Genomic DNA, 27,822 nt, shown 5'->3' on the forward strand with positions numbered 1-27,822 from the left:
TGCTAGATGTAAGAACTTTATTTCCATATGGAGCTTGGGGTGGGGTCTGGTGGGGGGTACATGCAGGTGTTCTCCAGCTCCCTCCCCACCCCTATAGCTGCTGGGAGGGCCTGAAGATGTACAGGAAGTGGGTCTTGTGGGCGGGCAGCTTTGAGTGGGAGGATCCCTGGGTCCCCTCTTTGAGGCTGTCCTCGTGGGTCCCCTCGCGGAGCCCGTCCCGGATGGCCTGCAAGCGGTGTCGCTTCTCGATGAGCCAGCGGCCGCCCTCCTGAACATCCTGGTGGGATCTCCTGCGTGGCAGCTTCATGATCCAGAAGGAGACGCGGGGATGGGGTTCAGGGCGGAAGGTGTCGATGGCTTTAGGGACAGGCACCAGGGCCTCCTTCTCCTCTATCTTGGGCACCTGGGGAGGAGGAACAAGGAGACCTATTAAACTCCAAGTGACAACCCCAGGATGCTGAGTTCCCAGCTGGCATATTCAACCCATTTTGCCCACCTACAGGGCGCTTTGGGAGTTTAAATTTTTTTTTTTTTTCCAACGTTTATTTATTTTTGTGACAGAGAGAGACAGAGCATGAACAGGGGAGGGGCAGAGAGAGAGGGAGACACAGAATCGGAAACAGGCTCCAGGCTCTGAGCCATCAGCCCAGAGTCTGACGTGGGGCTCGAACTCACGGACCGCGAGATCGTGACCTGGCTGAAGTCGGACGCTTAACCGACTGCACCACCCAGGCGCCCCATGGGAGTTTAAAGCTCATTTTGTGCTTTACAAAAGTACTGGGTTTACAAGTGCTTTTGCGTTAAAAATACTGAGATTTATAGACTACTCTGGGATTGAAAGCACATTTTAGAGGTTTCGAAAGCATTTTAGGATTAAACCTACTCTTAAGGTTTAGAAAGCAGTTGGAAATGTACAAATCACTTTGGGATTAAAAGCTCTTGGTTTTACTAAAGAATGACTACACTTGCAACGTGTGATCCTTTTTTTTTTTTTTTTTTTTTTTTAGTTTGTTTATTTTGAGAGAGAGAGCACGCAGGGTAGGGGCAGAGAGTTGGGGGGAGAGAGAATCCCAAGCAGGCTCTACATCGTCAGTGCAGAGCCTGATGCAGGGCTTGAGCTCACGAATCGTGAGATCATGACCTGAGCTGAAATCAAGAATCAGATGCGTAACCGATGACTGAGCCACCCACACACCCCACAACGTGTGATCTTTGATTGAATCCTGCATCAAAAATCAAATTGGGGGGGGATGGGCTAAATGGGTGATGGCACTAAAGGAGGGCACTCATTGGGATGAGCACGGGGTGTTATATGTGTGTAAGTGCTGAATCACTAAATTCTATCCCTGAAATCATTATGACACTATATGTTAACTAACTTGGATTTAAATTAAAACAAAAATCAAATCAGCTCTTATGGACAGCTTTCGGTCAACTGGGGACATTTGAATATAGACTGAATGTCTGCTTGGTCCTTGCTACTCAAAGCGTGGGCTGTGGACCAGTGGCCTCAGTAACCTTGGGAGTTTGGTAGACACACAGGTTAGCAAATTAGATGTCCAGACCTACTGAATCGGAGTCTGCATTTTTCTGAGAGGTCCTGCAGGAGATTGTTATGGGTTGACTTGTGTCTCCACTTCCCCACCTCCATTTGTGTGTTGAAGTCCTAACCCCCAGGACCTCAGAATGTGATCTTACTTGGAAACAGGGTCATTGCAGATATCATTAGGTAAGACGAAGGTCATTAGGATGGGCCCTCACCTAATATGCCTGGTATCCTTATGCAAAGGGAACTTTGGACATAGGGAATGCACACAGGGAGAAGGTCATGTGAAAATGAAGACAGAGACGGAGAAGGGATGCTTTCTACATTTCAAGGAATGCCAAAGATTTTCAGCAGACCACCCCGGAAACTAGGGGAGAGGCATGGAACAGATTCTCCCTCGCAACCTCAGAAAGAACCAACCCTGATGAACACCTTGATCTTGAACTTGTAGCCTCCGGAACTGGGAAACAATAAATTTCTGTTGTTTAAGCCACCCAATCAGTGGTACTTGGTTATGGCAGCCTGAGCAAACGAATGCAGAGACAATAGTGTGATTATCAGTGTTAAATTTCTTGGGTGTAAAAATAGTACTGTGATATGGGGTGCCTGGGTGGCTTAGTGGATTAAGCGTCAGACTCTTGATATCATCTCGGGTCATGATTTCACAGTTTGTGAGAATGAGACCACACACACACACACACACACACAAGCACTTTGTGGTTAGACTCGCCCTTAGCAGTTTACAAAGGTGAGAGACGCAAAGCATTAGGGATTCCTAAAGCACTTTGGAACGAAAAATCACATTTTGAAGTTTATGAGAGTGAGATTTCCCAAGGCCTTTGGGGTAGATTAAAAAATACTTGGAGGTTTGCAGAGTACTTTAGATAAAAGCACCCTTTGAGGTTTACAAGGGTGAAGATTAAAAGCGCTTGGAATTAAAAGCCCTTCTGGGTTTACAAACTTTTCTGGGGCTTGCTATGTGAGTGGGGATATACTCTGGGGTTGTAAACCTCATTTCTGAGAGCTGGTTTGTCCATTTGACAGATGACAAAACTGAGGCCCGGAGAAAAGAAGTGCTGAACGGTCAGAGTGGGAATATCCACTCATCTTCTCCCAAACGACAGAAAATGTTCGAGCTGGGACACATTGTCCAGGGCAGGTCCTAACCTTCCAGTCACTCTCCAAATTCCCCTCTCCCGGCTCAATGGACGCCACCACCTGCTCAGAGATCAGCACCTCTCCAGTTTTGTTGTCTGTCACCTGCGAGGACAGGAGGAGAGAGTGAGAGCAAAACCACTTTCTTCCTCTGCCTTCCTCCCCACAGATACTGCAGCATGAGAGATCATGGGAGGACTCCAGGAGGGACTTCCCAGCATAGGCACCTTGTCGATCTGGAGGTGGCTAGAGAGAGTGTTGTTCCCCAGCCGGTGCTCCTGGTTCTCTTCTTGGTGGTAATTCCTGGGGAGGCCCCGGAAATCCATGGGGGCAGAGAAGAAGCTGTCCATGCCCCGCAGAAAGTCATCCTGGGTGGGGGGGGGGGGGGGAACCATTGTTCTGTTGGACCCCAAGACTCCCCAGTAAATCTGAAGCCCTGCCAGCATGCTGTTGAGGCCTTGCCCCATGTACCTCCCATCTCCTTCTCTCTCTGTCTTCTGACCCTTAGGGCCTAACCGGGTCACCTTCTGCCCCATCCCCCATCTGGCCTGTCTCTATTCTGTCCCATTACCTTCCTATTCATGCTCCCCCCTCCCCGCTCCGTCCTACAGTCTCTATGGCCCCATACAGTCTCTATGGCCCCCTTCTCCTTCCGAGTCTCCAGTCTCTGTCCCATCTCCCTCTCTGCTTGATTTCCTCTCTCTCTTCCTATCACTCAGTCTGCCTGTCGCTCTCTATTCATCTCTCTTTCCCTTTGATTCCCTCTCTTCCTGTCTGTCCTTTGGCCTGGCAGCAACCCGTCTTCCATTCTGTCTCTCTCTCCGAACCCCTTCCATCCCTCAGTCTCCATCCTCTCCACCCCCCCTTCCCTCTTCTCTTCTTTTTACTTCTTGTTCCCAACCCTCGTCATTGCTCACTTTGAGGAACAGCCGGGTGAAGCCTTGGATTAGGCTCTGGAGGCCCAGAATACCCGAGGAGCTCTCCTGGGCATCAGCATCGCGGATCGGTGCTGCAGCGGAGGGGGGCACCAAGGCAGACGGGAGCAGCAGCAGCAGGACCAGAGGTTGCCACATTGTAGGGCGGGCAGGGAGGCTGTGGCAGCGGTAGGGGTCAGAGGCCCCGCCCTCAACGAGCCCCGCCCCCTAGCAGTCACACCCCCTCTACCCAATACCTTCACCCTTTTCCCGTCCGAGGCTCAGTCAATTCCCCACATCTCCCCGCTCCCCTGTACACCCACCCTACCCCCTCCATCGCGTCGGGCCCTCCCCCTCCTCCCGGGCCCGGCTCTTCTGGCCTTACACACGGTTCTCAGTCCTTTCCTTCACCCACATTCATACCCAGATCTCATTCCTCACCTTCTCCCACGCCCTGCCCCTTCTTTTGGGCCTCGCCTTTATGCTAGACCACAGCCCGGTCACCGGACTCCCAGACCCCGGCCGTCCGTCCACGGACTGTTAAATCCAAACAGTTCTGGTCTCGAGCCCAGGCGGGATTACCTGGAGCGTTGGATGAGCTCCGCGAGCCTTAGCCTCGCTCCTACTATCTGACCACGCCCCCATCCGCTGACCTCACCCGCGAGCCAGGCCTGCTACTGGGTGGTCACGCCCTTAAGGGCAGAGCCACGACTCTATTTGTTAGCCACACCCCACCGTCAGACCACGCCCCTGTCGGTTGACCTGGGCCCTCAAGATCCTGTGTGGCCTGTGTTCTCGGATTTTGGCCCTCTCGCCCCCCGCCAATCTCAGATGGCCACGCCCCTTGACTTAGAGCCATGCCCCCACACCTGGGCCATTCGTCTGTGCCCCAGATCTTGCCGCCAGCCCCCTCAGTTCCATTCTTAGGCTGCCAAATGCGTGGAAAGCCCGAGACCGAGCAGTCATTCTGGTTCACCCACTCCTTAGTTTTGCATTTATCTCTGAGTTTCTCCGTGTTCTTTCTCATCTTCTCCAAGATTTGAAACGATTATTGCACTCCACAGAGTGCAGTGCAAGGGACGCTGAACTGGGGTCCTCTTCCGTTCCACTGAACAGCCCCGACCTCTCTGGAAACCTAAATCCAGTCCTATGTTCTACCTTCCAAGGAGCCCAGAATTCAGGCTCCCTTCGCCTTAGGGCCCCAGAGTTCGGACCACAGGTCCCTCTAGTTCCCTGAATGTGAACATCCAACACCTCACCTTTAAAGGACGCAGGAGGCCGGACCCTAGCTCCTCTCCGCTCAGGCACCGAGGGTCTCTCCCGGTCTTGGTCCATTAGTGTGTGTGGAGCAAGAGTCTGCATCTCCAATAAACTCTCAGTACGCTTGCCCACCTCTTTAACTCTGGTGAAGTCACAAGGAAACCCGGGTGTCCTAGAAATCAATCGAAAATCCATCTCACATAACGCAGATATACTCAAGGCTGAAGAGAAAAGATTCTTTTGTGTTCTTATCACTTCCACGTCCCCAACACACAAATACACTGGAGGGTGGTAGCCAAAAGTCCAGGCCCCCACACTCCTCCTCCCTCACACCCAGGTTTCTTGGCCCCCGTCAACCTCCTCTCCGAGACCTAGGAGTCCGGATCCCCCATCCGTCACCTCTCCCAGGGATGCAAGCATCTGAAGCCTGAAGTTCCTACTGGGCCCTTGCTAGACTTCACCTCTCCTTTGCCAAAGCAAAAATCCTCCTGCGAACTGTCACCGTCGGATCCCTCTTCCCTGTGTCCGGCGCCCGGGCCCGCCCCCCCCCCCCTCCGGTCCCTCCCACTTTTCCCAAACAAAGCTCCCGGGCAACTTTCTCCCTCGCAGCGCCCCGCCCGCCCGCGGCTCCCCAGCCCCAGGCCGGGAGGTAGGAGGGCTCCGGCGGGAGTCGGGGATCCAGCTTTGGGGTGTGTGAGTTGGGGTGGGAAGCTACGGGTTATGAGTTGAGGTGTTTGTGGGACCGTCTCAGAATTGCTTGCCGCCCTCTTTTTGCCCGGGGCCCCGAGTTTGCGCTTGTGACCGAGTCTTAGTGAGGTGTTGGAACTTTCGCCGGAGTTGGGGTGTCTGGTGATGGGTCTGAGTCTGGGATTGCGCGCTCGGGAGTGGGTGAGGGCCGGGGGCTTTGGCGGGTGTGTCTGGGGGGTGTGAGTGTATGCGGCGATGTGGTTTTGAAGTGAGAAAGGACCCCGTGCGTGTTTGTGACCGAATTGGTTTCCGTGTGTCATTTGCGGGCGCCTGGTCCTCCTAATGGAGAAAGGAGGCCCCCGGGGTGGCATAGGGCGGGCTACAGTGCTTTCTGGATCTTCAGTCTTGCCTCTTCCGAAGTTTAGGGCCTGGGGCGGGAAATTAGTGGGGACCTTTCTTACCCGGCTCCTCCGTCCCTTTGTCTGGCCACATGGGGGAGAGCTGGGCTGGGATTTTGGCCTACGGGGGTCCTGAACGCCTCAGCGCCACTGGGCTCGGCCTGGGGTCTTTGTCTCGGCCTGGGCTTCAGGGTCCGAGGGAGGAGGGGGATGGGAGCCTGGACTCTGGGGTCCTGGGAAAACTGTGGAAGACGTGGAGCCGCCTGGGAGGCGGGATCTGACTGTATTGGAAAAAGTTTTTCCCTGTTCCTGGCCTCCGGAAAGTCACTGGGAACTTGAGTTGGATCCGAGCCCAAGGCGCAGGGGGAGGGGAGGGAAGGGGCGGGGCCGGGGGCCAGAGGGGAGGCGCCCTCGCCGGCCAGCCCCTCCCCTGATGGGGGTTGTGGGAAACTGGGGGAGGGGACGCCGGGGCCCTTTGTTCTGGCTCTCCTGATGGCAGGGCGCCCCTGCCCCCCAGTTTGTGGTTCTGTGGGTCTTTCCTGGTCTCGGCTTGAGTCTCTGCCCTGAGTCTCCGTCTCGCCTCTCTCTGGGTCTCTGTCCCCTCCTCTCTGGGTCTGTCCCCCTCTTTCTCTGGATCTCTATCTGCTCTCTCTCTGGGTGTCTCCCCCCCACTCCCACCCCCCCACTGGATCCCTGTTTCCCCCTCTCTGGGACTCTGTCTCATGCTCTCTGGGTCTCTGTCCCTCTCACTGGATCTCTGTTCCCCTCTCTGGACACCCCCCCCCCCCATCTTACTATGGCCTAGGCCCCTCCTTCTTTTCTAGCAGCTGCTGTCCACATCCTAGCACCTGTTCTTGGGATGGGACTGAGAAGATCTCATCCACACCCTGGTTCCCTGCAGCTAGGCCCCGACTCCTGTCTTCTTGAAACCAGTAATCCTTACCCAAAGGTTCGGCCCTCATGGGCCCTAGGCCCTACTCTGGGGTCTTCAAGACTTCGCCACAACCCAGGCTCCCCTGGAAACACAGAGGACATTCTCACCCTCACCCTAAGCTTCCCCAGAAATCCAGCCCCTTTCTGCAGGACGTAGGGATCCCGGCTCCCAGCTTCCCTCAGACCCAGAAATCCAGGCGCCCAGCCCTCGCCTCCCTCAGACCCAGCAATCTGAACTCCCAGCCCTCCCAGCCCTGAAGGCTCTCTGGGGTGGTTGGGGAACCTTGCTGAGCTCTGTGTTCCTCCAGGCCCAGATGGGGGAACCCCGGGCTGGGGCCCCCCTGGACGATGGCAGTGGCTGGACAGGAAGTGAGGAAGGAAGTGAGGAGGGCACCGGCGGCAGCGAAGGGGCCGGGGGAGATGGGGGCCCAGACGCAGAAGGTGTGTGGAGTCCAGACATCGAGCAGAGCTTCCAGGAGGCCCTGGCGATCTACCCACCATGTGGCCGGCGGAAAATCATCCTGTCTGATGAAGGCAAGATGTATGGTGAGTCCACCCCTCTCTTTTGTCCTTGGCCCCCACTGATTAATACAGATCATGACCAACATTTCTGGAGCCTTAAATGGCGTTAAGGTCCAAGCACATTGTATGCTCACAGGGACTCAGGCAGGAGCCGGCATCGCGGTTTGCACAAAGGAGGAAACTGAGGCACAGAAAGGTTCAGTGATTGGCCGAAGGTCACAGAACCAGTAGGCGGGGAAGCTGGGATTTGAGCCCAGGCGGGTCTGGCTCCAAAGCCTGAGGCGGTAACGCCTCTTCCACACAGCCGTCCCAGCTGGCAGCCATCGCTTCTGTCCCCTTCCCTGGTGCCCTGTTTGTTGGGAAGTCCCGCGAAGGTCTAACTCTGTTCCATCTTTGACTCTTCAGGTCGGAATGAACTGATTGCCCGCTACATCAAGCTGAGAACAGGGAAGACCCGAACCCGCAAACAGGTCTCAGGACTGACTTGTGGGCTTCTCTCTGGGGCGGGCTTGTCTTCTTGGGGCCATCCTACCATGGGTGGGTTCAGGTTCGAGAAGGATCTGGTTCGTGTGCTTTTGTCTGTCTTGGCTGGCACCTCTGTTAGTTTGCTGTACTGTGCGTATTTTGGTATGGATTTCTTCCCAGTGTGTTAGAGAGGGAGCTGGACCAAAAGAGCCAAAGACCGGATTTGCTGGGTCTGGGGAAGATGAGTAGGGTTAATGAGAGGAGACTAGCCTCTGTGGACACATCTGTGTCAGCAAGCACCTGCGACAGCTACCATGTTCTGTGTGTTTGTCATCTTTCATGTTCTGGTAGCTCCGGGGGGCACCCGGAGGGTGGGAAGGGAGAGGGCGTGCAAAAGGCAAGTGGCGGTGGCCTGAGTCCACTTCTTTGTCACTCCCCGCAGGTCTCTAGCCACATCCAGGTTCTGGCTCGAAGGAAATCAAGGGAAATCCAGTCCAAGCTCAAGGTATAGACTAAGGCAGACACCCAGAGCGAAGGGGACTGAGACCCTGAGAGAGGGGGACAGAAACCCAGAGAGAGGGGGACAGAGACCAAGGGAGGGGGGGGGCAGAGACCCAGAGAATGGGGGACAGAGGATCAGGAAGAGGGGACCCAGAGAGACCCAGAGAGAAAGAGAAAGAGGGACAGAGGTTCAGAGAGAGGGAGACAGAGACCCAGAGAGAGAGGTCAACAGAAATCCAGAGAAAGGGGGACGGAGAGACCCAGAGTGGGTAACAGAGAACCAGAGATGGGGACAGAGTCACACAGAGAGGTAGACAGATTGAGGAAGTAGAGATCCAGGGTGGGGGGTTCGTGGCCCAGCCAGGGGGGTGGATAGAAGCCCTGGGTGGGGAAGAGATTCGTAGAGAGAGGGGAACAGAGATTTAGCTGAGGGCAGGCAAGAAGGATAGGGTGTCAGGCCTCTCCTCTGGCTACTGCAATCTTCCCCCTCCCTCTCCTCTCCTCCTGATGGTCCCATCTTGTGCTATGAGAACCTCCTCTTTGTCTCTTTCTGGTTCATCTTCCCATTTTTTTGGGTCCCTGGCTGGCCTGCCTATTGTTTCCGTGTCCAAAAATCTTCATTTTGTTTGGAGATATTCACATCCCTTTTCTTCATTCTCTGGATTTCCGCTTCCCTCTTGGCCTGAGACCCTCAGGTTCTCCTCCTCTGGGTGTGAGGGGTTTGGTTTTGTTTTATTTTGTTGGCGCCTCTTCCTTTGGATTTGGGGACCACCACTTCCTGTTCCTTTTTTTTTTTTTTTTTTTTTTTTGTACCCAGAAGCCTCCCTCTCCTTTCTCTCCAGGTCTAAAAAAAATCTTCACTTCTGGTCTTTTCTGGACCTCGCTGTCCTGTCTCTATCCTGTCCAAGCTAGGGAATGTTCGCTGCCTATTCCCTCGGGGCCTGAAATTCTCATTTCCTGTTGCCTGCATATCCGGAAACCTTGACTTCCAGCTCTTTCTTGACCTAGAAACCCTCATGCTGTGTACTGTCTTATATTCTGGGTATAGGAGCCCCTTTCCCCCTCAAGGCCTGGCCCTCTCTCCTTCCTGTTCCATATTCATCCTTGCTCCCCCTTCCTCCCATTTTTCAGCTCAGGGTGGTGGAGCTATAGGGATTGAGAGGGCAGGAAGGTGAGAACTCAGGCCTCACTTCCTAAGTCATGTTTTCTTTCCTCCTTTGGCACACCCTCCCCCACCCCCACGGGCAGGCCTTGAATGTGGTAAGTGCCCCTGCCCATCCTACCCCTCCGCTCCTTTCCCCCAGACATTCCTGAGGGGGCCAGGAGGGGCAGAGGGCTGTAGGAAGAAGGATTTGTGCCCTCCCCCAATCGCCTTGACTCCCCAACTCTGCCTCTCCCCTTGCTTGCCCTTCCCTGGCATTGACCTACCCCTGCTGTGTCGACTGGGACTCCCCATTAATGTGGACCCCCAACTTCTCCTCCAGGACCAGGTTTCCAAGGACAAGGCTTTCCAGACAATGGCCACCATGTCCTCAGCCCAGCTCATCTCAGCACCTTCCCTGCAGGCCAAACTGGGTCCTGCTGGTCCTCAGGTGGCTTAGGGATTGTGGGAGGGGTGGGGCTGCGGTTTCAAAAGGGGACTGACTGACTGACCCCCTTCTTTTGTCTCTTTTTCAGGCCTCTGAGCTTTTCCAGTTTTGGTCAGGGGGCTCTGGGTCCCCCTGGAATGTTCCAGAGTGAGTACTTTCTGTTCTGGGTCAGCATCCCCCAGGCCTGTTTCCTCCACACAGACCTTTCTTACCCCACCTTCCAGCTCCCAACTCCTTTGTGAGCACGGATTCTGCAGCTAGCTATCTGCATTTGAATCCCAGAGAGGAGGCTGTGTGATGGTCTGGAGAATAGGATGAGGCCTGAGCTGGCACAGCGAAGGGGGACAGGACAGACAGAGTCAGGAGGAGGGGTGGGGCTGGGGCCTCATGGGCTGGGAGCCAAGGGGCAGAGGAAAGGACCGTGCCTGGGGTCTTGCTGGTGACTGGGGTTGGTGGCACAGTCCGGAGATGTGTGTCCTGGGGCAGGGGCAGGTTTGGGGAAGAAAGGAGCTCAGTGTGGGACTGGATGAATGTGTGGGGCCAGGAGGATGTCCACGGGGATAATGGCATCCCAGTGAGATTGTCTGGGCCCCAGAGGCTCATGGGTAGGCTTGTTCCCATCCCACAGAGGTGTTCTTGGACCTGAGGGGAGAGCAGGAGTCTTTTTTCAGAGTCGAAAGGAAGAAAATAGGTCCCCAAAGTACATGGGAATGTCTATTTTAGCCCCGAGAGAGCCCTAAGGGTGACGGAATGTGTTTCCAGCCTAGCAGAATAGAAACAGGCTCCAGAGACTCATGGGAAATGCAGTTTTCAGCCCAGAGAGGAGCCAGTGGATCGAAGCTGGGTGTTGGTGGGGCATTGTGGCCTCAGGACAGTGACGAGTGGTGTTGAGGGTGTTGCCAGAGCGAGTGAAGTGCCATGCTGTGGCATCTGGGCTCCACGGAGAGAAGAAAGTTCCCTGGGGGGGTGCTGGGACCCTGGAAAAGATCAGGACAGGTCCCCTGGGCTGAAGGAACTGCAGGTTTGCGGGAAGGGGGCTGAGCTGGAAGGAGGGGTGGGTCGGCACTGGGGTCCCACCGTTAGGGGAGCTGATAGTCAACGGGGAGACAAATGTTAACGAACTCATCACCTGCCTAAACACAGAATCGAAGAGTACGTGATATGGTGCAGAGGACTGCAACAGGTTCTGGGTTGAGGAAGAGAGTTCTGGGAGTTTCTCTGAGGAGATAACGTTGAAGGCAGAGCAGCACTTAACCAGGCGAAGAAGGGGGGTTGGGAATATTTTAGGCAGTGAAAACAGCATGTGCCAAGATCCTGAGGTCTGGTGAGTTCCAGGAAATGAGAGAAGGTATTAAGCTGCCGGCCAGTCAGATGTTTATTGAGCACCTGTTAAGTGCCTGGTCCTCCGTTTAGATTGGGACACAGCATTCCATAAGTGAGACAGAATCCCTGCCTTCATGGAGCTGACGTGTTTGGAGAGGCGAGGAGAGCAGGAAGGAAAGCAAGGTGTATGTGCTGTATTTAGACAGGTGTCAAGAAGGGCCACTCTGAAGGGGTGGCATGTGGCCAGCAGCCCTGATGACAAGAGATGAAGTCAGTGGGTAGGGTACTGGAGTTGAGATTTCAGAATTGGGATGATGAGTACTGGGCCAAGGGCCCTGGGAGTCGAGATCTGAAGGTCCCTGGAGTTTGTGTCTTTCTGATTCTGGTCTTTTGACTTTTTAAATTATTTATTTATTAAAAAAAAATTTTTTTTTCAACGTTTATTTATTTTTGGGACAGAGAGAGACAGAGCATGAACGGGAGAGGGGCAGAGAGAGAGAGGGAGACACAGAATCGGAAACAGGCTCCAGGCTCTGAGCCATCAGCCCAGAGCCTGACGCGGGGCTCGAACTCACGGATCGCGAGATCGTGACCTGGCTGAAGTCGGACGCTTCACCGACTGCGCCACCCAGGCGCCCCTTTAATGTTTATTTTTGAGAGAGAGAGAGACAGAGACAGAGGGTGGGCGGGGGAGGGGCAGAGAGCGAGGGAGACACAGAATCCGAAGCAGGCTCCAGGCTCTGAGCTGTCCGCACAGAGCCTGACGCCGGGCTTGAACTCATGAACCGTGAGATCGTGACCTGAAGTCAGACACTCAACCTACTGAGCCACCCAGGTGCCCCTGGACTTTTAAAAAAAATTTAAGAATTTTTATTTTTTTTAAGTGTTTATGTATTTGTTTTTGAGAGAGAGAGTGTGTGTGCTTGAGAGCGAGTGGGGGAGGGGCAGAGAGAGAGAGAATCTCAAGTTGTCAGTGGAGAGCTGGATGCGGGGCTCGATTTCACGGCTGTGAGATTACAATCTGAGTTGAAATCAAGAGTCAGACGCTTAGCCGACTGAGTCCCTATTTTTATTATTTTTTCAAGATTTTATTTTTAAGTGATCTCTACACCCAATGTGGGGCTCGAACCCACAACCCCGAGATCAAGAATTGTATGCTCTGCTGACTGAGCCCGCCAGGTGCTGCTGGTCTTTTTGACTCGTGACCACTTACTGACCTTTGACCCCAAGTGTAGTCTCCATGACCTCTGACCTTTCAATCTCACCATCATCTTCTCAGCTACCCATAGGTAATTGGTTTCTAGAGCTGTTCTGTCAGATACTACAGTCACTAGCCACAGCCTGTTATTGAATCTTCAGTTAATTAAAGTTAAATCAAATGAAAAAAGTCAGTCCCTCAGGCACTCTAGCCACATTCGTGCTCAGTAGTCATGAGTCATGTGCTCAGCAGCAACGTGTGCCTGGGGGCTACCATATTGGACAGGGCAGATGTAGAGCATGTCCGTCATCGTGGAAAGTTCTATCGGACAGCACTCCTTTAGATTTTGTGGCGCTGCTTCCTCACCCCAGACTTTGGACTAATGTCCCACCTCCTGACCGTTGGTCGTTTTCTCCTACCCTCCTGACCCTCACCCTCCTCTTTCTCCACATTTCCCATTTCTTCATGTGTGTTTATTTTTGAGAGAGAGAGAGAGCGAGAGCGGGGAAGGGGCATGAGAGAGGGAGACACAGAATCTGAGGCAGACTCCAGGCTCTCGGGGGCTGTGAGGATTCAGTGAACTCTCTTTCTTTTTTTTTTTTTTTAATGTTTATTTGTTTTTGAGAGAGAGAGAGAGAGAGCTTGAGCGAGCTGGGGAGGGGCAGAGAGAGAGGGAGGCAGAGGATCTGAAGTGGGCTCTGAGCTGATAGAAGAGAGCCTGATGTGGGGCTCGAATCCACGAGCCGCGAGATCATGGCCAGAGCTGAAGTCAGATGCTTAACCGACCGAGCCACCCAGAGGCCCCGATTCAGTGAACTCTTGCCCATAACATGCTACTATAGGGTCTGGCTTTTGGTGTCCCCGAGTAAACATTAGCCTGTATAGTTACCAGTTTCTACCTTGCTGACCCCCAGCTTCCTTTCTCCCTCAGTGTGAAGCCATTCTCACAGACGCCGTTCTCGTTGTCACTGACCCCCCCATCTACTGACCTCCCAGGTAAGAGTCTGCTCTCCACCTTCCTTGTCTCCCCGCTCTCCTCAATCCCAGCTGCCTTTCCTTCCCCTTCCATTAATCAGGAAACGCATTTCTGTATAGGTCCAGGTCTGAGGAAAGATGAGTGATAGAATTTGTAGTGGTTAATATCGTGGCCTCTGAATCCGGAGACGCTGGGTTTGTGTTCTGCCACGTGCTACCTAAAGGACGTTGAGGAGGTGTATTAGTCAAGATTCTTCCAGCTGCAAGTGGCGGACACTCAAATCAAGCTCGATGACACAAAGAAAAAGAAAAAAAAAAAGAGTTTGTTGGCCTAGGTAACTGATATTTCAGGAGTTGTGGCTTCAGGCATGGCTGGATCCAGGGGCTCAAGTGGTAGTGTCAGATTTGCTTGGTTCTGCTTTCCCCTGTGGCGTGTGGTGGCTTCATTCCCAGGCAGGCTTTGCCCACCTGGCAAGAAAGACAGCTTCCGGAAGTCCATGATGCTATGGTCCTAAGAACTCACACTGGTGAAAGAGAACTCTCAGGTTCCACAGATTCATCAATTCGAAATGCTTTTGGCTGCAAGTAACAGAATGCCCAAGTTAATAGTGCCTTAAGTAATAAAGGCTTTAATGATTTCACCTAACAAGGAATCTGGAGGTGGGGTGCTCCTGTGCTGGCTCAGCAGCTCAGCAATATCAGACCTGGCATCTCTATAGGTCCTTTGGCCTCTTATTGTCCCAAGATGGCTGTTGTGATTCCAGGCATCGTGTCTCAAGCAGCACTTGACCAGGGCCAAAAGCTTTCTCCTCCCAAAGTTCTGTCTTTTTCATTCAGGAAGAAACTCCTTCTCAGAAGCCCCTCAGCAGATTTCCCCTAACGTCTCATTGGCCAGGACTGTGTCACATGGCCATCTCTAGTTGCAAGGGAGGCTGGGAAAGTGAGTATGTAGCTTTTTTAGCTTCTAAGCGGAGGCAGGCAAGAGAGAAGAATGCTTGATGTATTTAATACATGTTAGCAATTTTTGTTGTTCTTTTCTTTTCTCTTTCTCTAGGGTACGAGCCCCCCCAAGCCCTCTCACCCCCTGCCCTGCCCCCACCTGCCCCGTCACCCCCAGCCTGGCAGGCTCGGGCCCTGGGCACTGCCCGATTGCAGCTGGTAGAGTTCTCAGCCTTTGTGGAACCGCCGGATGCAGTCGACTCTGTGAGTGCAATTTTAGAATAGTCACTGGCGGGGGGTGGGGGGGTGGGGGTTGGAATGCAGAGAGTTATAGGGAGGGAAAGCATAACGCCGTGGTTCTCAAACTTTAGCAGGTATCAGAATAACGTGGAGGGCTTGTGGAAACACAGACTGCTGGGCTCCACCTTCAAATTCTGATGCGGTAGAGTCTGGTGTGGGGCTTGAGAATTTGCATTTCTAACCCTCTCCCAGGCATTTGTTGATGCTGCTGGTCTGGAGACCACACTTTGAGAACCACTAGCGTGGAGGGACTGGATGGTCACGGGGTCACGGTTAGGTTGCTCAGAGAAACTCCCCAGGCCGTTGCGTGTTCACCCGGGAAACATTTTTGAGTGCCTACTGTGTGCCAGGCTTTGTGGTGGACCCTGGGAACCTGGAAAGGCAGGTCTTGTTTCTAGGCCTGAGCTTTTCCTGGCCTAGGATGGAGACAGATGCCATATTAGTCAGGGTGGGCTGACTGTTGGAAGAAATAACCCGAAACCCTCAGGGAATGAACATCCTAGAAGTTTCTCTCTCCTGTAACATTTCCATGTAGGTGTCCAGTAGGAGGCTTCCACACAGTGATTTCGGGAAATTCCAGGCTCCTTCCATTTTGTGGTTCTGACATTTTCTAGGGCTTCAGAATCTGCTGCTGGATTCCCTGCATCTGGCCAGCAGATGGTGAAAGGGAGAGACTCAAGAATTGTGCAGGAGGTTTTATGGATCTGGTTTGGAAGTGGCAACTACCAGGTTCTGCTCGCATCCCATTGGCCAGAATTTAGTCATGCGGCCACACCTAACTGCAAAGGAGTCTGGGAAGTGTAGTTTTGCTGCGTGAAAGGAACAGGGGTTTGTGAACACATAGTAGTCTCTGCTACAGCCAAATAAACACCAATTGCTGTGTATGGTGGTCCTGTAAAACCCAAGTTAGATCAGGTTGACACCCTCCCATCTCACTTGGAGCAAAGGCTAAAGTCCTCTCAGTTGCCCACAGGGCTGTGCACAATCTGACCCCCATTCCTGCTTTGTCCTCGCCTCCTGCCCTCATACCCTTGCCCACTCTGCTCTAGCCACACTGGCTTCCATGCTCTTTCTCAGACACACCAGGCCCACTCCTGCCTCAGGACCTTTGCATCTGCTATTCTTGCCACCTGGAATATGTTTTCCTCAGATGGTTCCCACATTCTCCCCCCATTCACTCAGGCCTTTGCTTGTCTTCTCAGATTGGCCTTCCCAGACCGCTTCATGGAAAATACCAGCTGCCATCACTCTTGACCCTCTTACTGTGATTTTTGGGAATTTTTTTCAAAGAAGTTGTCACTCTCTGAGATTTATATTATCTGTGGGTTGAGTTTTAAATTTTTCTTTCTTTCTCTTAAGCTATTTTTTTAGAGTTTATTTTTTTATTTTTATTTTTTAATTTTTTTTAACGTTTATTTATTTTTGAGACAGAGAGAGACAGAGCATGAACAGGGGAGGGGCAGAGAGAGAGAGGGAGACACAGAATCTGAAACAGCCTCCAGGCTCTGAGCTGTCAGCACAGAGCCTGACGCGGGGCTCGAACTCACGGACCATGAGATCATGACCTGAGCTGCAGTCGGACGCTTAACCGACCAAGCCACCCAGGCGCCCCTAAAGAGTTTATTGTGAAGTAATCTCTACACCCAACATGAGGCTCAAACTTATAACCCCAAGAGTCACATGCTCTACCAACTGAGCCAGCCAGGGACCCCTAAAATTTTCTGTCTTTGCCAGCCGACTCCATGAGGCCAGAAATTTTGCCTGGTAGCCCTAGGGGCCAGAATAGTGCCCACACAGTAGGTCTCTCAGGAGATGTCTGTTGAATAATGAATATGTGCTGGGATAGGGGAGGCTCAAGTTTTTGCGGGTGTACAAAGGAGTCATTCTGCCTGGGAAGTTAGTGAAGGCTTCCTTGAGATGACAACAGTTCAGTTGGGCTTTGAGGGTTACATGGGAGTATACCACGTGCAGAACTTTATGTTCCAGAAACAGCATGAAGTTCTCAGGAAAACAAATAATTGAATATGGTGGGGGCTGGTGAGGCTGCCGACAGGTGGGCAGGTGCTGGTTCTGGAGGACGTGGCATTGCCAAGCTAAGGGACCCAGACTTTCTCCTGAGTGTGATGGGGAACCATAGAAAAGAGAGGTCCCATCTGATTGATCAAGCGAGGCTTTCAGGAAGAGGAAGATTTGCATAGGCTTGGGCCTTAGAAGATGGAGGGAGGACTTGTATTGAAAGAGAAGATGGGGGAAGGTAGGAGAATTTCAGAATACGGATAAGAAGTGATAAGAATGGAGAGATGGGGAGTCTTGATCTGGGCTGTGTGGATTCTATCCATCCATGCATCCATCTTTCCATCCATTGAACATTTGTGAGCATCTATTTGTGAGAGCCTCCAGGTTGGGGGGGTGTGGGCTTTGTCCTGGGTGCTCTGGGGAGCCACGGAAGGGTTGTGAGCAGGGGAGGTCCAGGGCTCTGGGAGTCTGTAAGGGATGACCTGGAGAGTAGAGATCGGAGGCTGGGAGGCCAGGGAGGAGGCTGGGGTGAGAGTGGGAGATGGGGGCAGTGGGGATGGAGAGCAGGGGACAGGGCTTGGGGACTGAAATATTGGGGGGCAGAAGGGAATGGTGACAGTTCTGGGGAGTCAGGCCCAGCATCTGGGTGGACGGTGTGAAACAGCTAGTGGTTGCCGGGGGTACAGTATGGGATGGGCTTGAGCAAGTGAGCATCTGTCACTCCTCATTCATGGCCGACCCTTCTCAGTACCAGAGGCACCTGTTCGTACACATCAGCCAGCACTGCCCCAGCCCTGGAGCGCCCCCCCTCGAGAGTGTGGACGTCCGGCAGATCTATGACAAATTCCCTGAGAAAAAGGGTGGCCTGCGGGAGTTGTACGATCGCGGGCCCCCTCACGCCTTCTTCCTGGTCAAGTTCTGGGTGAGTTCTGCCACCAAAACAAAAGTGCTCACAAGTCACATGGCCTCTGGCTCTAAGGGAGACAAGCTCAGGCCTCATGGCTCAGAGTGTCAGCCCCCTTGTAACAAGGAACACAGAGGAATTTTATCCCCAGGCCAGGAATGGATAGGACCAGCGCAGGCGTAGGGAGAGGACTTGGACCTCCCCGGGTCCCACTAGACTTTGCCACAACCAGTGGTGTGACTGATGTGGACTTAGGGATTGGCTTGCAACCTTCCAGACTTCCCTGCACCCCACCTGACCACGTGAGGCCTTGTTGCTAAGGAATGGTTCCCGTCCCTTAGCAAATAAGAGTCATGGAATTTGGTCTCTAAACAGAGGACAGACCCTAGCAGACCCTGTTATTAGAGAATGGTCTTGAGGAAGCAACTGATGGAACTGGAAGGGGCTTTGTGAAGGCATTTATTTATTTAACAGTCATTTATTGAGCACTTACTATATATAAGCCCTATGCCAAGTGCTATGTATGTAATCATGAATAAGAGGGTCCATCTTGGGTCTTTCTTAGGCCCACTTGGTTTGGTGTTCACTATAATGGCTGATGTTATAGGGGCCCAATAAACATCGTGGATGTTTAGGGGGTGTTAACTCTTGTTAACCAGAGCTGTGGCATGATCTAGTCTCCTAGAAGGAAGCCTGCCGAGGGCTTGAAGTTCATGAGCTTTGTGTGATTATAAAGTGTTCTAGTGTGTAGTGGCCCAAGGCGGCTCTGGGGATGTGCTGCCGAGGTCTTAGACGTGTTAGGACTTGAGACAGGCCTTATCAGGTCCCAGATCAGGAGAATGATCCCTAGGAAGCCCAGCAGCTGAAGGGATGCAGGGGTGCGGCTGGGAAGGCTGGGAGTAGCCATTGTCAGGGTGATGGATGGAGTCAGGGCCCTGAGGAGAGGACTAAACCACCTCAGAGAGAGACCTGGTCAGGTCAGCAGCTAAGGTTAGGAAGAGGAAGAGGTGTGCTTCCCAAAAAGGTGCCCAAGGAACTCAGGCCACTGGTGTGATGAGGTTTTAGGCTTCGTTGGGCCCTACTTGGCCTAATTAATGGACTGTCTGCCCCCTTAGCTGAGGATTGGCTGAAAGGGCCTGGGAGAGTGTTCTGGAAAGGAGTCTGGCTTCCCCAGGCCCCTTTGCTAGGGAGTAGCCACTTGCCTTAGCACCCAGGGCCATGAAGCAACTCCCTCTGTGAGGGAGTTTCTGGTTGCTAGGGAGTAGCTGGCTCCATAGTAACCGGAGGTTTGGAAGGGGCTGACCTCTTGAGTTGGGGCCTCCAAGAGAAGAAAGTTGAATTCCAGGGCTCCTTTGTTGGGGGTGGAGTTTATTGGAGAGAGAGTTATTGGATCATTTTAGGAAGCCAGACTTCTCCCATACTGATGGAAGGGTGGGTGTGTTCCAGAAACAGGCTCATGGAGAAGCAGGGACCTTGAATGCTAAGGAAGAGAGGTGGGCAAATGCAGGGCTATGGGGGGGGAACCAGGCCATGGGGCAGAGTTCCCACTTTAGAGGCGTCCCCACCATTTACAGGGAACTTCCTCTCCAACTCACCTGTGCCTGCCTCCCCATCCCCCAGGCGGACCTGAACTGGGGCCCTAGTGGCGAAGAGGTAGGGGCCGGCGGCAGCAGTGGTGGTTTCTATGGAGTGAGCAGCCAGTACGAGAGCCTGGAGCACATGACCCTCACCTGTTCCTCCAAGGTCTGCTCCTTTGGCAAGCAGGTGGTGGAGAAGGTGGAGGTGAGGCTGGAGGGATAGAATTCCGGGCGGGTGAGCACCCAGCCACCTGGCACTTTGGGGGTGCAACAGCTCATGCACTTGAGTGTCTGTGTGGTGGGGTGGGGGTGGGGGTGGGGAGTGTTTTATCCTCTTTGGGGACTTAATGCACGGGCTGGGAGCTAATGCTGAAATCCAAAGTTGCATGTAGGGGTTACTTTGAAGGCTCAAAGGTTACATGTGGTACAGAGATTTATAGTTGCTAAGATTCAGAAGGTTCTTAGGGATATGGGGGAATCTGCAGGGCAAGGAGGTTCAGGGGCCACACTTAGGGATTGCTGAGGACTTGAGGGGTCTTGAACTCAGAGGTCATATAGAGTCTGGAGACCTGGTGGAGGGGTCTTTGGAGGATGTGAGGGTATCTGAGGGCCTGGAGGTTAGTGCAGTTCAGAGGTCATTGAGGCTTCAGAGCACAGTTTTGAGAGGCTGGAGGGGTCCTTGGTTTGCAGGCTCAGTGATCCCAAGTTGGATACCTGAGGGTTCAGGTCCCATCTCGGGTCACCATGGATGGAGCAATGGTAAAATGACCGCAGTGGGGAGTGGGCATGGCATCAGAGAGGCACAGAGTGGGGCTCAGTTCCTGGGGTGACCCCAGTGTCTCTCAGTCACCGTCCTCCCTACTCTGCGCCCCCATCCTGGTTCAGACGGAGCGTGCCCAGCTGGAGGACGGGAGGTTTGTGTACCGCCTGCTGCGCTCACCCATGTGTGAGTACCTGGTGAATTTCTTGCACAAACTTCGGCAGCTGCCCGAGCGCTATATGATGAACAGTGTCCTGGAGAACTTCACCATCCTCCAGGTGATGCACTGGGGCTAGGCCGGAGTCGGGGCGCTGAGGTGGTGGGGAGTGCCCACAACAGACCCTCAGCCTGGGGACCTGACACAGGGGGATCCCTCCTCATGGGGGAAAGTGACCTCGAGGACATCCCGTGGTGGATCCTCAGTTTAAGGGACCTCCTCCATAGGGAACCTAACCTTAGCTCAGGGAACATGATCCGGTGGGACTCCTTTACCTCTGATATGCCATCTCATGTGAGTCCCCTCACTGCCAACACTTGAATGAAGAAATTGACATGTCAGGCATCCCTTCTCCCTACTCCCTAGGGAATGTGATAAGGTGGGGACCTCTTCCCTGGGTATTCCATGGCACCTTGGGGAGGGCACAGTGGTCCCCACTCTCCCTCTTTGTTTTGTTTTTGTTTTTTGCATAAATCCTTTCTCTTGGCCTCCTTGGCAGGTGGTAACAAACCGAGACACCCAGGAGCTGCTGCTCTGCACTGCCTACGTCTTTGAGGTCTCCACCAGCGAGCGGGGGGCCCAGCACCACATTTACCGTCTGGTCAGGGACTGAAAGGGGACCCCAAAAGTGGCTCATGCCCGGAATACCCTCCTTCCAGGAAGGACCCCCAGCTTTCTTCATGCTTATTTGGGGAGGGGGCGCTGATCCCTGTTAGAGGGGACCTTACAAAGCTGGGTGGCAAGCTGGAAGGTTGGATCCTGATATTGGGACTTCACAGTGGTGTCTGAAAGGACAGATCACTCCAGAGCATGGGAACTGGGGACAGGAGTGAGACAACCCTGAGGTATAGCACTGGTTTCTCAGTCTCTTAACAGGTGCCCTCCCCCAACTTGGTTCTGGATGTTTTGGGGGGGGGGGAGGGGCTTTGATATGGTTTGTCCCTCTGTCTTTCAGCACACCCCCATCTCCCTTTCTTCCCAACCTGCCTCTCCTTACCACCCTCACCCTGTGACCTTAAGATCAAGATCGAATATTGAAGGTTAACCCTTTCTGTGCCGGAGCAGAGCCAGGTGGGCCCTGGAAATATTTTTTTTTAATATAACAAGAGATATTTATAAGTGGGTATTAGGGTTGTGACTTTTTCTCAGCTGGGCAAGCAGTGGGGTGAGTCTTTTAATCTCATCCTCTCTTCTAAATAAGACGTGGGCCATGCTGTGTTGCCTCCCCTCACCCGCAAAGTGTGTTGGTTCGTGTTTTGACAGAGGATAAAACTATTTTACCAAAACGCAGGGGATTTATTTGGGGTTTGGGCGAAAAATAATCCTGTGGGAGGTGCGGTAGGCCAACACATGAGGCAAGGAAATGAGGTATCTTTGGGGGCAGGAAGCTGGTGACCAGAAGCCTCAGGTCCCGCGGGAGAGGTGACAGCAGATGGGCAGGCAGACATCTGGGTCCCCGGGGAAATGAGGAGGTTGAGGACTCAATGGCTGGGGCGAAAGGGGTTGAACAAATATTTACACACCACAGGGAAGCCTCTGGGGCACTTGAAGGGGTCAGGGCGGGGCTTTGGGAAGGGCGGGGCCTAGAGGTACCGAGCAAGCCGGTCGTAGACTTGGTCCAGGTTTCTGCACAGGAATATGGAGAGCGTCATGAAGCTGAGCTATAGAGAAAGGAGACCTGGTCAGAGAGGTCCAGGGGATGTTGGCGAGGATGATGGGGGTAGGGAGGATGGGGGTCCCGAGGGAGAAAAAGGGGTGGGGCCAGGGGATAAAAATAAAGCAAGGAGATTTGGGTTGGGGGCGCGGTCATGGGGGGCGGAGAAGGGAGTAGAAGGTGGGTGGGGCTAGAGGGAGAGCTGGGCCAGGTTGTGAAAGATGGGATCAGGGATGGGAATTTGGAGGCTTGGGGTTAGTTACTAAAGATGCGAGGGAGAGAGGGAGGATGGGAAGAAGAATAGGGTGGGGTAGAGGTGCCCAGCTGCGTCTAGCGCAGGTTTGGAGCCTGGGAAGGAGTGCGATCCGGAGATAGCCCAGGGTACTTTATTCCGGAGGCTCATCTGTCTCCCCCTCTCCCTCGGCCGCTAGTTCCACCTCGACCTCCACCTCCACGCTCCCGTTCTCAGGTTGTTCCTCGTCTTGATCCCAAAGCGGCCAGGGCCCCAGGGCCATGGGCAGCTTGACCTGTGGGGACTTGTTCCCCCAGTTGGGACAGGCGTCCGCCATGCCCCAGCCACCCCAGAGACCGCCGCTACGCCCGCCGCTGCTCAGCACACCACAGCGCCCGCCGCCTCCGCCATCAGCCCTGGGACCAAGCCCGGGGCTCGAACCATAGGCGTCCGGCACCTGCAGCTGGCGCTCCCGGCAGAGCGCCCTACGCAGTAGTAGCAGGCTCAGCCCCGCCACACTCACCTGCAGGGAAAAGGGAGGAATATTGCAGCTAAGAGCAGAGTGCTAGAACGCCAAGGGAGGCGGGAACGCCTACTCCCTGCGTACAACCAATCAGGGCTCACAGAAGATAGGTCTTGTGCGGAGAGGCAGAAGAGCCTGGATTGGCTGAAGCTCTATCACGCCCGCACCTTTCCCGGAGAAAGGGAAGGCGCGCAATTTGGGGGCGGAGCCATCTAGGGATTGTAGGGCTAATCGCAAATAGGGGCGGGACCAAATTACCTCAAGTAGACCGACGCCCAGACAAATGCCTACTATGGAGATGAGGTTGTTGTGCAACCACTTCTGGAGGCTCCGCGCGCAGCCCTAGGGATATAGGGAAAGGTTAAAGGTAGGGTCCTCTCTGGATTCTCCCTCAACCCCGTGCACACTGTTTTCCTTAGCCCAGCCCTCACCCCTCTTTCAGGCACCACCCCGCATCCCTAGTTACTGGGGTTCTCTAGTCTCCACCTTGTCCGGTCCAACCCTCCTTTCAGCCATGCTTTTTCTTTTAGGCCCTGCCCCCGCAAACCACGCCCCTTCTGGGAGCTCCACCCCTCCTGTTGTGCCGCTTTCTCGTAGCCCCACCCTACTTGCAGACTCCTCCCAGGTCCTGCGGCCCCGCCTCCTGGGGAGCAAACCCCTACCACAGCTCTACCCCCTCACCGGCCCCTCCCCTTCCTAGCGGGCTCCAAACCCTGCCTACCTCGCTGTAGATATCGCTGTTTGCAGGGACCAGGCAAAGGTCTGTACTGTGGCGGGGCCGCGCCAGTGGTCCCAGCCGGCTGAACTGGGGGAAGGAGAGTTTCTCGAAGATGGCGGAGTCGTTGCTCGCCGATGAATTATAGCAGGAGCAGGGCACGCGGTGCACCTCTGACTCGTTGCTGCTGAGGCTGGGGACACTGAACCAGTCCCGAGGAGAGTTCCAGCCGCAGCAGCGCAGCTAGAAGAGGGACAAGAGTCAGAGAGACGTGGACTGGAGGGATTCAAAATGATTTGGGCGTTCAGGGGACTGGGTGGTGTGCATGAGGTCATGTTGGGGAGCAGAGGGCCAAGTAATGGGTGTAGGTGATGGACCACACGCGGGCTAGGCTTGGGGACGTTAGAAGAACTTGGGGTTGGTGGAGACCAATCACGGCTGACATGGGGCCGTGGGAGGAGCTGCAGGATCACGCTGTGGATGGAAGATTGGGTGGGCGGTGCAATTCAACCTCAGGTGGGGAACAGGTGGATGAGAGGTCAGGGCCACGAGAGTGGCCAGAGTGGAGTCTCACGTGGGCCAGGTCCTGTGAGGGCCAGAGTCACTCAGGGTTAGGGAGTGGGGTCACGCTAGGGCCTTGGGGCTGAGGGCGAATTCTTATCAGGGCAGAAACCAGAGCCTCTCCAGGGTCTGGGAGCTGGGGGAAACGACCACACAGGAGTCAGTCGAGTTGCCATCTGGGGACGGGGCCACGCAGTAGGTAGGGTGGATGGATAGGGTTACCCTTAGGGTCCTGGAGCTGGGCGCCCCGGCTTGGTCGGGGCGGAGTCTCCCTGGGACAGGGGACAGGGCTGTCAGAGTCCCAGACCTACAGGGAAGGATGCACGTCCGGGTAGGCGGGGGCTCACCCACCTGGAACTGCACGTAGTCCCAGCTCTCCTCCGCCGCCGACTCCTCCGGGTGCGCGTGGTAGCGTTGGATGGTCTCCATCACGATATCCTTCACCCTCCGCTCCAGCTAAGAGGCTAAGAGTGAGGCCGGATCCCCACACGCTTCCCCACCCCCAATTTGCCCCGACCCACTCCAGCCTCTTCTGGGCTTTCTCAGTCCCATGAGGTCCCTGAGCGTCTTAAGTTGGTCTCGATTTCTCACCCAATGGCTAGCTATGTATTTGTTCCTTAAAATCTCTGCCTATCGTGTCTTTGTTTCTCCCACTGTCTCCCACGATCTCTCATTAGGTCTCTGCCTCTTTCTTGGAGCCTCTTCTTTCTCCGCCTGTTTTTCTCTTTTTTTCTATTTCCCTTTGGATCTCTCTCTTGCTATGTCTTTCTTCCTCCGTGCCTGTCATCCTTGTCGTGGAGTCTTCCTTCGACTCACCTCATCTCTATCTTCTTTGTGTCTGTCTCTGTGTCCCTATGTTTTTCCGTCTGCCTCTGCCTGTCACTATTATTTCGTTGTCCATGTCAGCTCTTGTCTACCTTTGTTTCCGTCTTTTTCAGCCCCCTCCCTACCCCCCCCCCCCACAGGAGCTTGGGAGGAGTGGGGGGAGGGGAAGCCAAGCTCACCCGGGTCCGCTGAGTGGAGATGAGGATTCCTAGCGTGATCTGCATGGCAAACAGGAGCAGCAGTATCCCAAAATACTGGGGAGGGGGGGGGGGCAGCAGAGTGGGGGAGATCAGGTTGAGCCCCTTCCTTGGATGTGGGGCTCTTTGGAGGAGGGTGTGGGGAGGGCACTCACCAGGCCCAGCAGGCAGCGGAGCTCCTTCAGGGCCCCCACACAGCCCAGGAGAGCAAGACCCATGGTGAGAATTCCTGAGATGGCCAGGGCCTTGGACCAGATCTGCAGGGGCATGAAGGACAGGCCTGGGGGAGGTGAGAGGCAGTGACATTGGGCACGGTGCTCACAGCCCCAGGTAGCCCCATTCCCCACCCATGCAGCCACTCAACTGGGGAGCAGTATTGGGGGGGGGGGCTCTTTCTCTGTGTGTCTGTCCCTGCCACATGTTGAGTCTCTGTTCCTCTCCTTCTGGGATGCTATCTACCCCTCTCTCTGGCACTCTGTTCCTTCTGAGTCACCGTCCCCTCAACACCCTCTCTAGGTCTCTGTTCCCTTCTCTCTGGATCTCTGTTCCTTTCTCCCTGGTCATAGTCTCTCCCTCTTGCTCTCAGTCTCTCTTTCCTCCTTCAGCCCCTCCTCACCCCCAAAAGTTTCAGTCCCATCACTTGGCAGTACATCTGTCACTTAGACCTCCCAAGGGGTAGGGGTGCATGATATCTATTTCTGAGTGCTATTTTCAGGGACACATGGGAGGCATGCGCTCAACGCAGTCCTCAGTACAGGGCACACACTTATTAAACGTGAGCTATCAGTATTTCGACTATTACTCCATTATTATTTTCCTACTATTATTATTATTGTTATATCTGCTCTTCCATTTCCTTGCTGCGTGACAGCCAGTAAGTGACGTCCCCTCCCTGAACCTCAAGAGAGGGGAAGGTTTGTGGGAGGATCTGATAAGGATCTGCACTACATCTAATACGTAGGAAGTGCCTGAGAAATGGCTATTATCATTTTTATTAGTATTCATGTGCACAACTCATTTGCCAGAGGAAGGCACTGAGACTAAGAGCAGTGGGCAGGCTGTGAAGCAGAGTCTGGGACAAGGGAGACCCCGGGATGTCACTTAGGGGCAGACCGGGTCACACTTGCTCCAGGAGGCCCCTCCCAGGAGCCCTGGCCCCCTCACCTACAAAGGACACGAAGCTGGTCTTGTCAATGAGTATCCAGATGCCAAAGCAGAAAATAAGGCTGCCTAGGACCTGGAGGGAGGAGATGAGAATATGGCGGTGGGCAAAGGAGGGGGGGATATCAGGTCAGGTGGCTGTGGCAGGGGCTGGGGCCTGGGCTGGGCAGCCATGTGGCAACTCACGAAGAAGAAGAGGTTGAAAACGAAGAGGAGGTACTTGATGAGGCTGAGGCAGCTGTCCTGGGCCGACATCTTCGCCTAGAGGGGTGGGCAGCCAGAGGGGAGGGACCGAACAGAAGAGGTGTTAGCAGTGGAGGAGAAGGGCAGAAAGAGGCTGTGAGAGAGGGGGAGGGAGAAAGGAAGAACACGAGAAAGAGGAAGTTCCAGAGGTGGAGCCCCGCCCCCTCCCTCTACACCCTAGAGGTGGCTTTCTTGTCTATCTGGGCCCCCCGTCGCCCTCATCTGTCCCACTCAGACACACGCCAGTACCTGAGGGGCCTTGGGATTTGTGGGCACCAAGGACACGTTGGGTAGTTCCTCCCAGGTCTCCATGGCTCAGGCTGGGGGACCCGCAGGGACTCCTGATCTACTTGCACCCACCTACTCTGGGCCCCGGGGCCCCAGGCCAGCCCTGGACAGCAGCCGACCTCACAGACACTCTGACCTCACTGCCTGCTAAGCTTTGCCATCTCTGCATCCATCTCTGTCCCCTCTTCCTGGCCCTCTGTCTCTGGTCCTCCCTTCTCTGGGTCTCTGTCCTCTCTCTGGGTCTCTGGTGTCCCTCCCCCAACACCTCCCACCTCACCTTCCCCGCATCTACCCTCTCCCTCTCTGGGTTTCTGGCCCCTTCTCTCAGCATGCCTGTCTTTTCTCTGCTTATGCCCCATCCCCGCACCTTGTCATGGCCTCTCTCTCAGAGTCTGCATCCGGTTCTTGACAACAAATGTACACCACGCTGTTCCCATATGCTGGGGAAGGGGCTGGGCACCTGGGGGAAGTGAAAGTGCTTCAGTGCCCCACGTGGGAAGGTCCCTGGGAGTGAGGGGGTGGCCTAGCTGTGCCAAAACACCCAGAGAGGAAGCTGGGTCTCTGCAGCACTTCCTGCTTCTGCAGTGGGGCCCCAGCAGGGTGAGGCTGGGGAGGAGTCCGGATTGAATCTGTGACCTTGGCAGTTAGATCGAGGTCTGCTGTACTTGATGGTCTCCAGCCTCTGTAGTCTCTCCCGTTGGCCCCCACTCTTGTCAAATCGGATTTCCACCGTTGGGGATGTTCCTACCTCTTGACGTCCATCCAGGCCCTGGGAAACCCGCCCCTCTTAGAGACCTAACACCCTCTCTTTCTGAGAGATCTCATCTACCATTTTTTTTTTAAGGCTCCAAATGCAATTTATTTTCTTATTAATGTTACCAAAAATCAATTCATGTTAATAGTATTCTGCTTTTTGGCTCTGGACTTTCTTTTTCTCTTTCCAGTGTTATTGAGGGATAATTGACAATTGCAATTGTATGTTATTGCAAGTGTCCAACATGATTTGATCTACATATGCATTGTGGAATGATTGCCAAGATCAGGATAACATTTTGATCATCTCACATAGTTAACTATTTTTATTTTTTTGGTGGTGGTGAGAACACTTAATAGGTATTCTCAGCAACTTTCCAGTTTACAATACTGGATAATTACCTATAATCGCCATCCTGTATATTAGATCCTCAGAATGTATTCTTTTTTTTTTTTATGTTTATTTACTTGAGAGAGAGTGAGAGTGAGAG

The 27,822-nt window shown here is 54.0% G+C and overlaps 3 protein-coding genes across 17 annotated transcripts; 1 reads left to right on the forward strand and 2 right to left on the reverse strand.

Moving 5' to 3' along the window:
* On the reverse strand, nt 1–5,375 carry DKKL1 (dickkopf like acrosomal protein 1). 5 transcript variants are annotated; one of them, XM_045440560.1, is made up of 5 exons: nt 4,875–5,375; nt 3,619–3,793; nt 2,929–3,069; nt 2,714–2,806; nt 1–403 (listed from the first exon to the last, which is right to left on the reverse strand). In XM_045440560.1, exons 2-5 carry the CDS (start codon nt 3,772–3,774, stop codon nt 92–94), a joined length of 702 nt encoding a protein of 233 aa, XP_045296516.1. In that variant the 5' UTR covers nt 3,775–3,793; nt 4,875–5,375; the 3' UTR covers nt 1–91. The 5 variants fall into 5 exon arrangements, with proteins under 5 accessions (XP_045296516.1, XP_045296515.1, XP_045296514.1 ...); XM_045440559.1 differs by lacking the exon at nt 4,875–5,375 and adding an exon at nt 4,198–4,309; XM_045440558.1 differs by lacking the exon at nt 4,875–5,375 and adding an exon at nt 4,057–4,191.
* A 62-nt stretch (nt 5,376–5,437) lies between these two features.
* On the forward strand, nt 5,438–21,303 carry TEAD2 (TEA domain transcription factor 2). 6 transcript variants are annotated; one of them, XM_045440545.1, is made up of 13 exons: nt 5,438–5,524; nt 7,202–7,439; nt 7,821–7,885; nt 8,323–8,385; nt 9,630–9,641; nt 9,866–9,973; nt 10,059–10,117; nt 13,423–13,487; nt 14,521–14,669; nt 17,470–17,643; nt 19,246–19,407; nt 20,049–20,240; nt 20,679–21,303. In XM_045440545.1, the coding sequence occupies exons 2-13, from the start codon at nt 7,208–7,210 to the stop codon at nt 20,790–20,792; spliced, it is 1,395 nt and encodes a 464-aa protein (XP_045296501.1). In that variant the 5' UTR covers nt 5,438–5,524; nt 7,202–7,207; the 3' UTR covers nt 20,793–21,303. The 6 variants fall into 6 exon arrangements, with proteins under 6 accessions (XP_045296501.1, XP_045296503.1, XP_045296506.1 ...); XM_045440546.1 differs by having other exon boundaries at nt 5,464–5,564; XM_045440547.1 differs by lacking the exon at nt 9,630–9,641.
* A 151-nt stretch (nt 21,304–21,454) lies between these two features.
* CD37 (CD37 molecule) lies at nt 21,455–27,048 on the reverse strand. Of its 6 annotated transcripts, XM_045440553.1 has the most exons (10): nt 26,540–26,655; nt 26,234–26,308; nt 26,051–26,123; nt 25,042–25,166; nt 24,869–24,943; nt 24,216–24,320; nt 23,310–23,546; nt 22,847–22,930; nt 21,773–21,840; nt 21,455–21,667 (listed from the first exon to the last, which is right to left on the reverse strand). In XM_045440553.1, the coding sequence occupies exons 1-10, from the start codon at nt 26,600–26,602 to the stop codon at nt 21,661–21,663; spliced, it is 912 nt and encodes a 303-aa protein (XP_045296509.1). In that variant the 5' UTR covers nt 26,603–26,655; the 3' UTR covers nt 21,455–21,660. The 6 variants fall into 6 exon arrangements, with proteins under 6 accessions (XP_045296509.1, XP_045296511.1, XP_045296510.1 ...); XM_045440555.1 differs by lacking the exon at nt 26,540–26,655 and adding an exon at nt 26,946–27,048 and having other exon boundaries at nt 21,455–21,840; XM_045440554.1 differs by having other exon boundaries at nt 21,455–21,840; nt 25,042–25,143; nt 26,055–26,123.
* Nucleotides 27,049–27,822: the final 774 nt, after the last annotated feature.

This window comes from Leopardus geoffroyi, chromosome E2 (genome assembly GCF_018350155.1).
Source record: "Leopardus geoffroyi isolate Oge1 chromosome E2, O.geoffroyi_Oge1_pat1.0, whole genome shotgun sequence".
In the NCBI taxonomy this organism is placed as follows: domain Eukaryota; kingdom Metazoa; phylum Chordata; class Mammalia; order Carnivora; family Felidae; genus Leopardus; species Leopardus geoffroyi.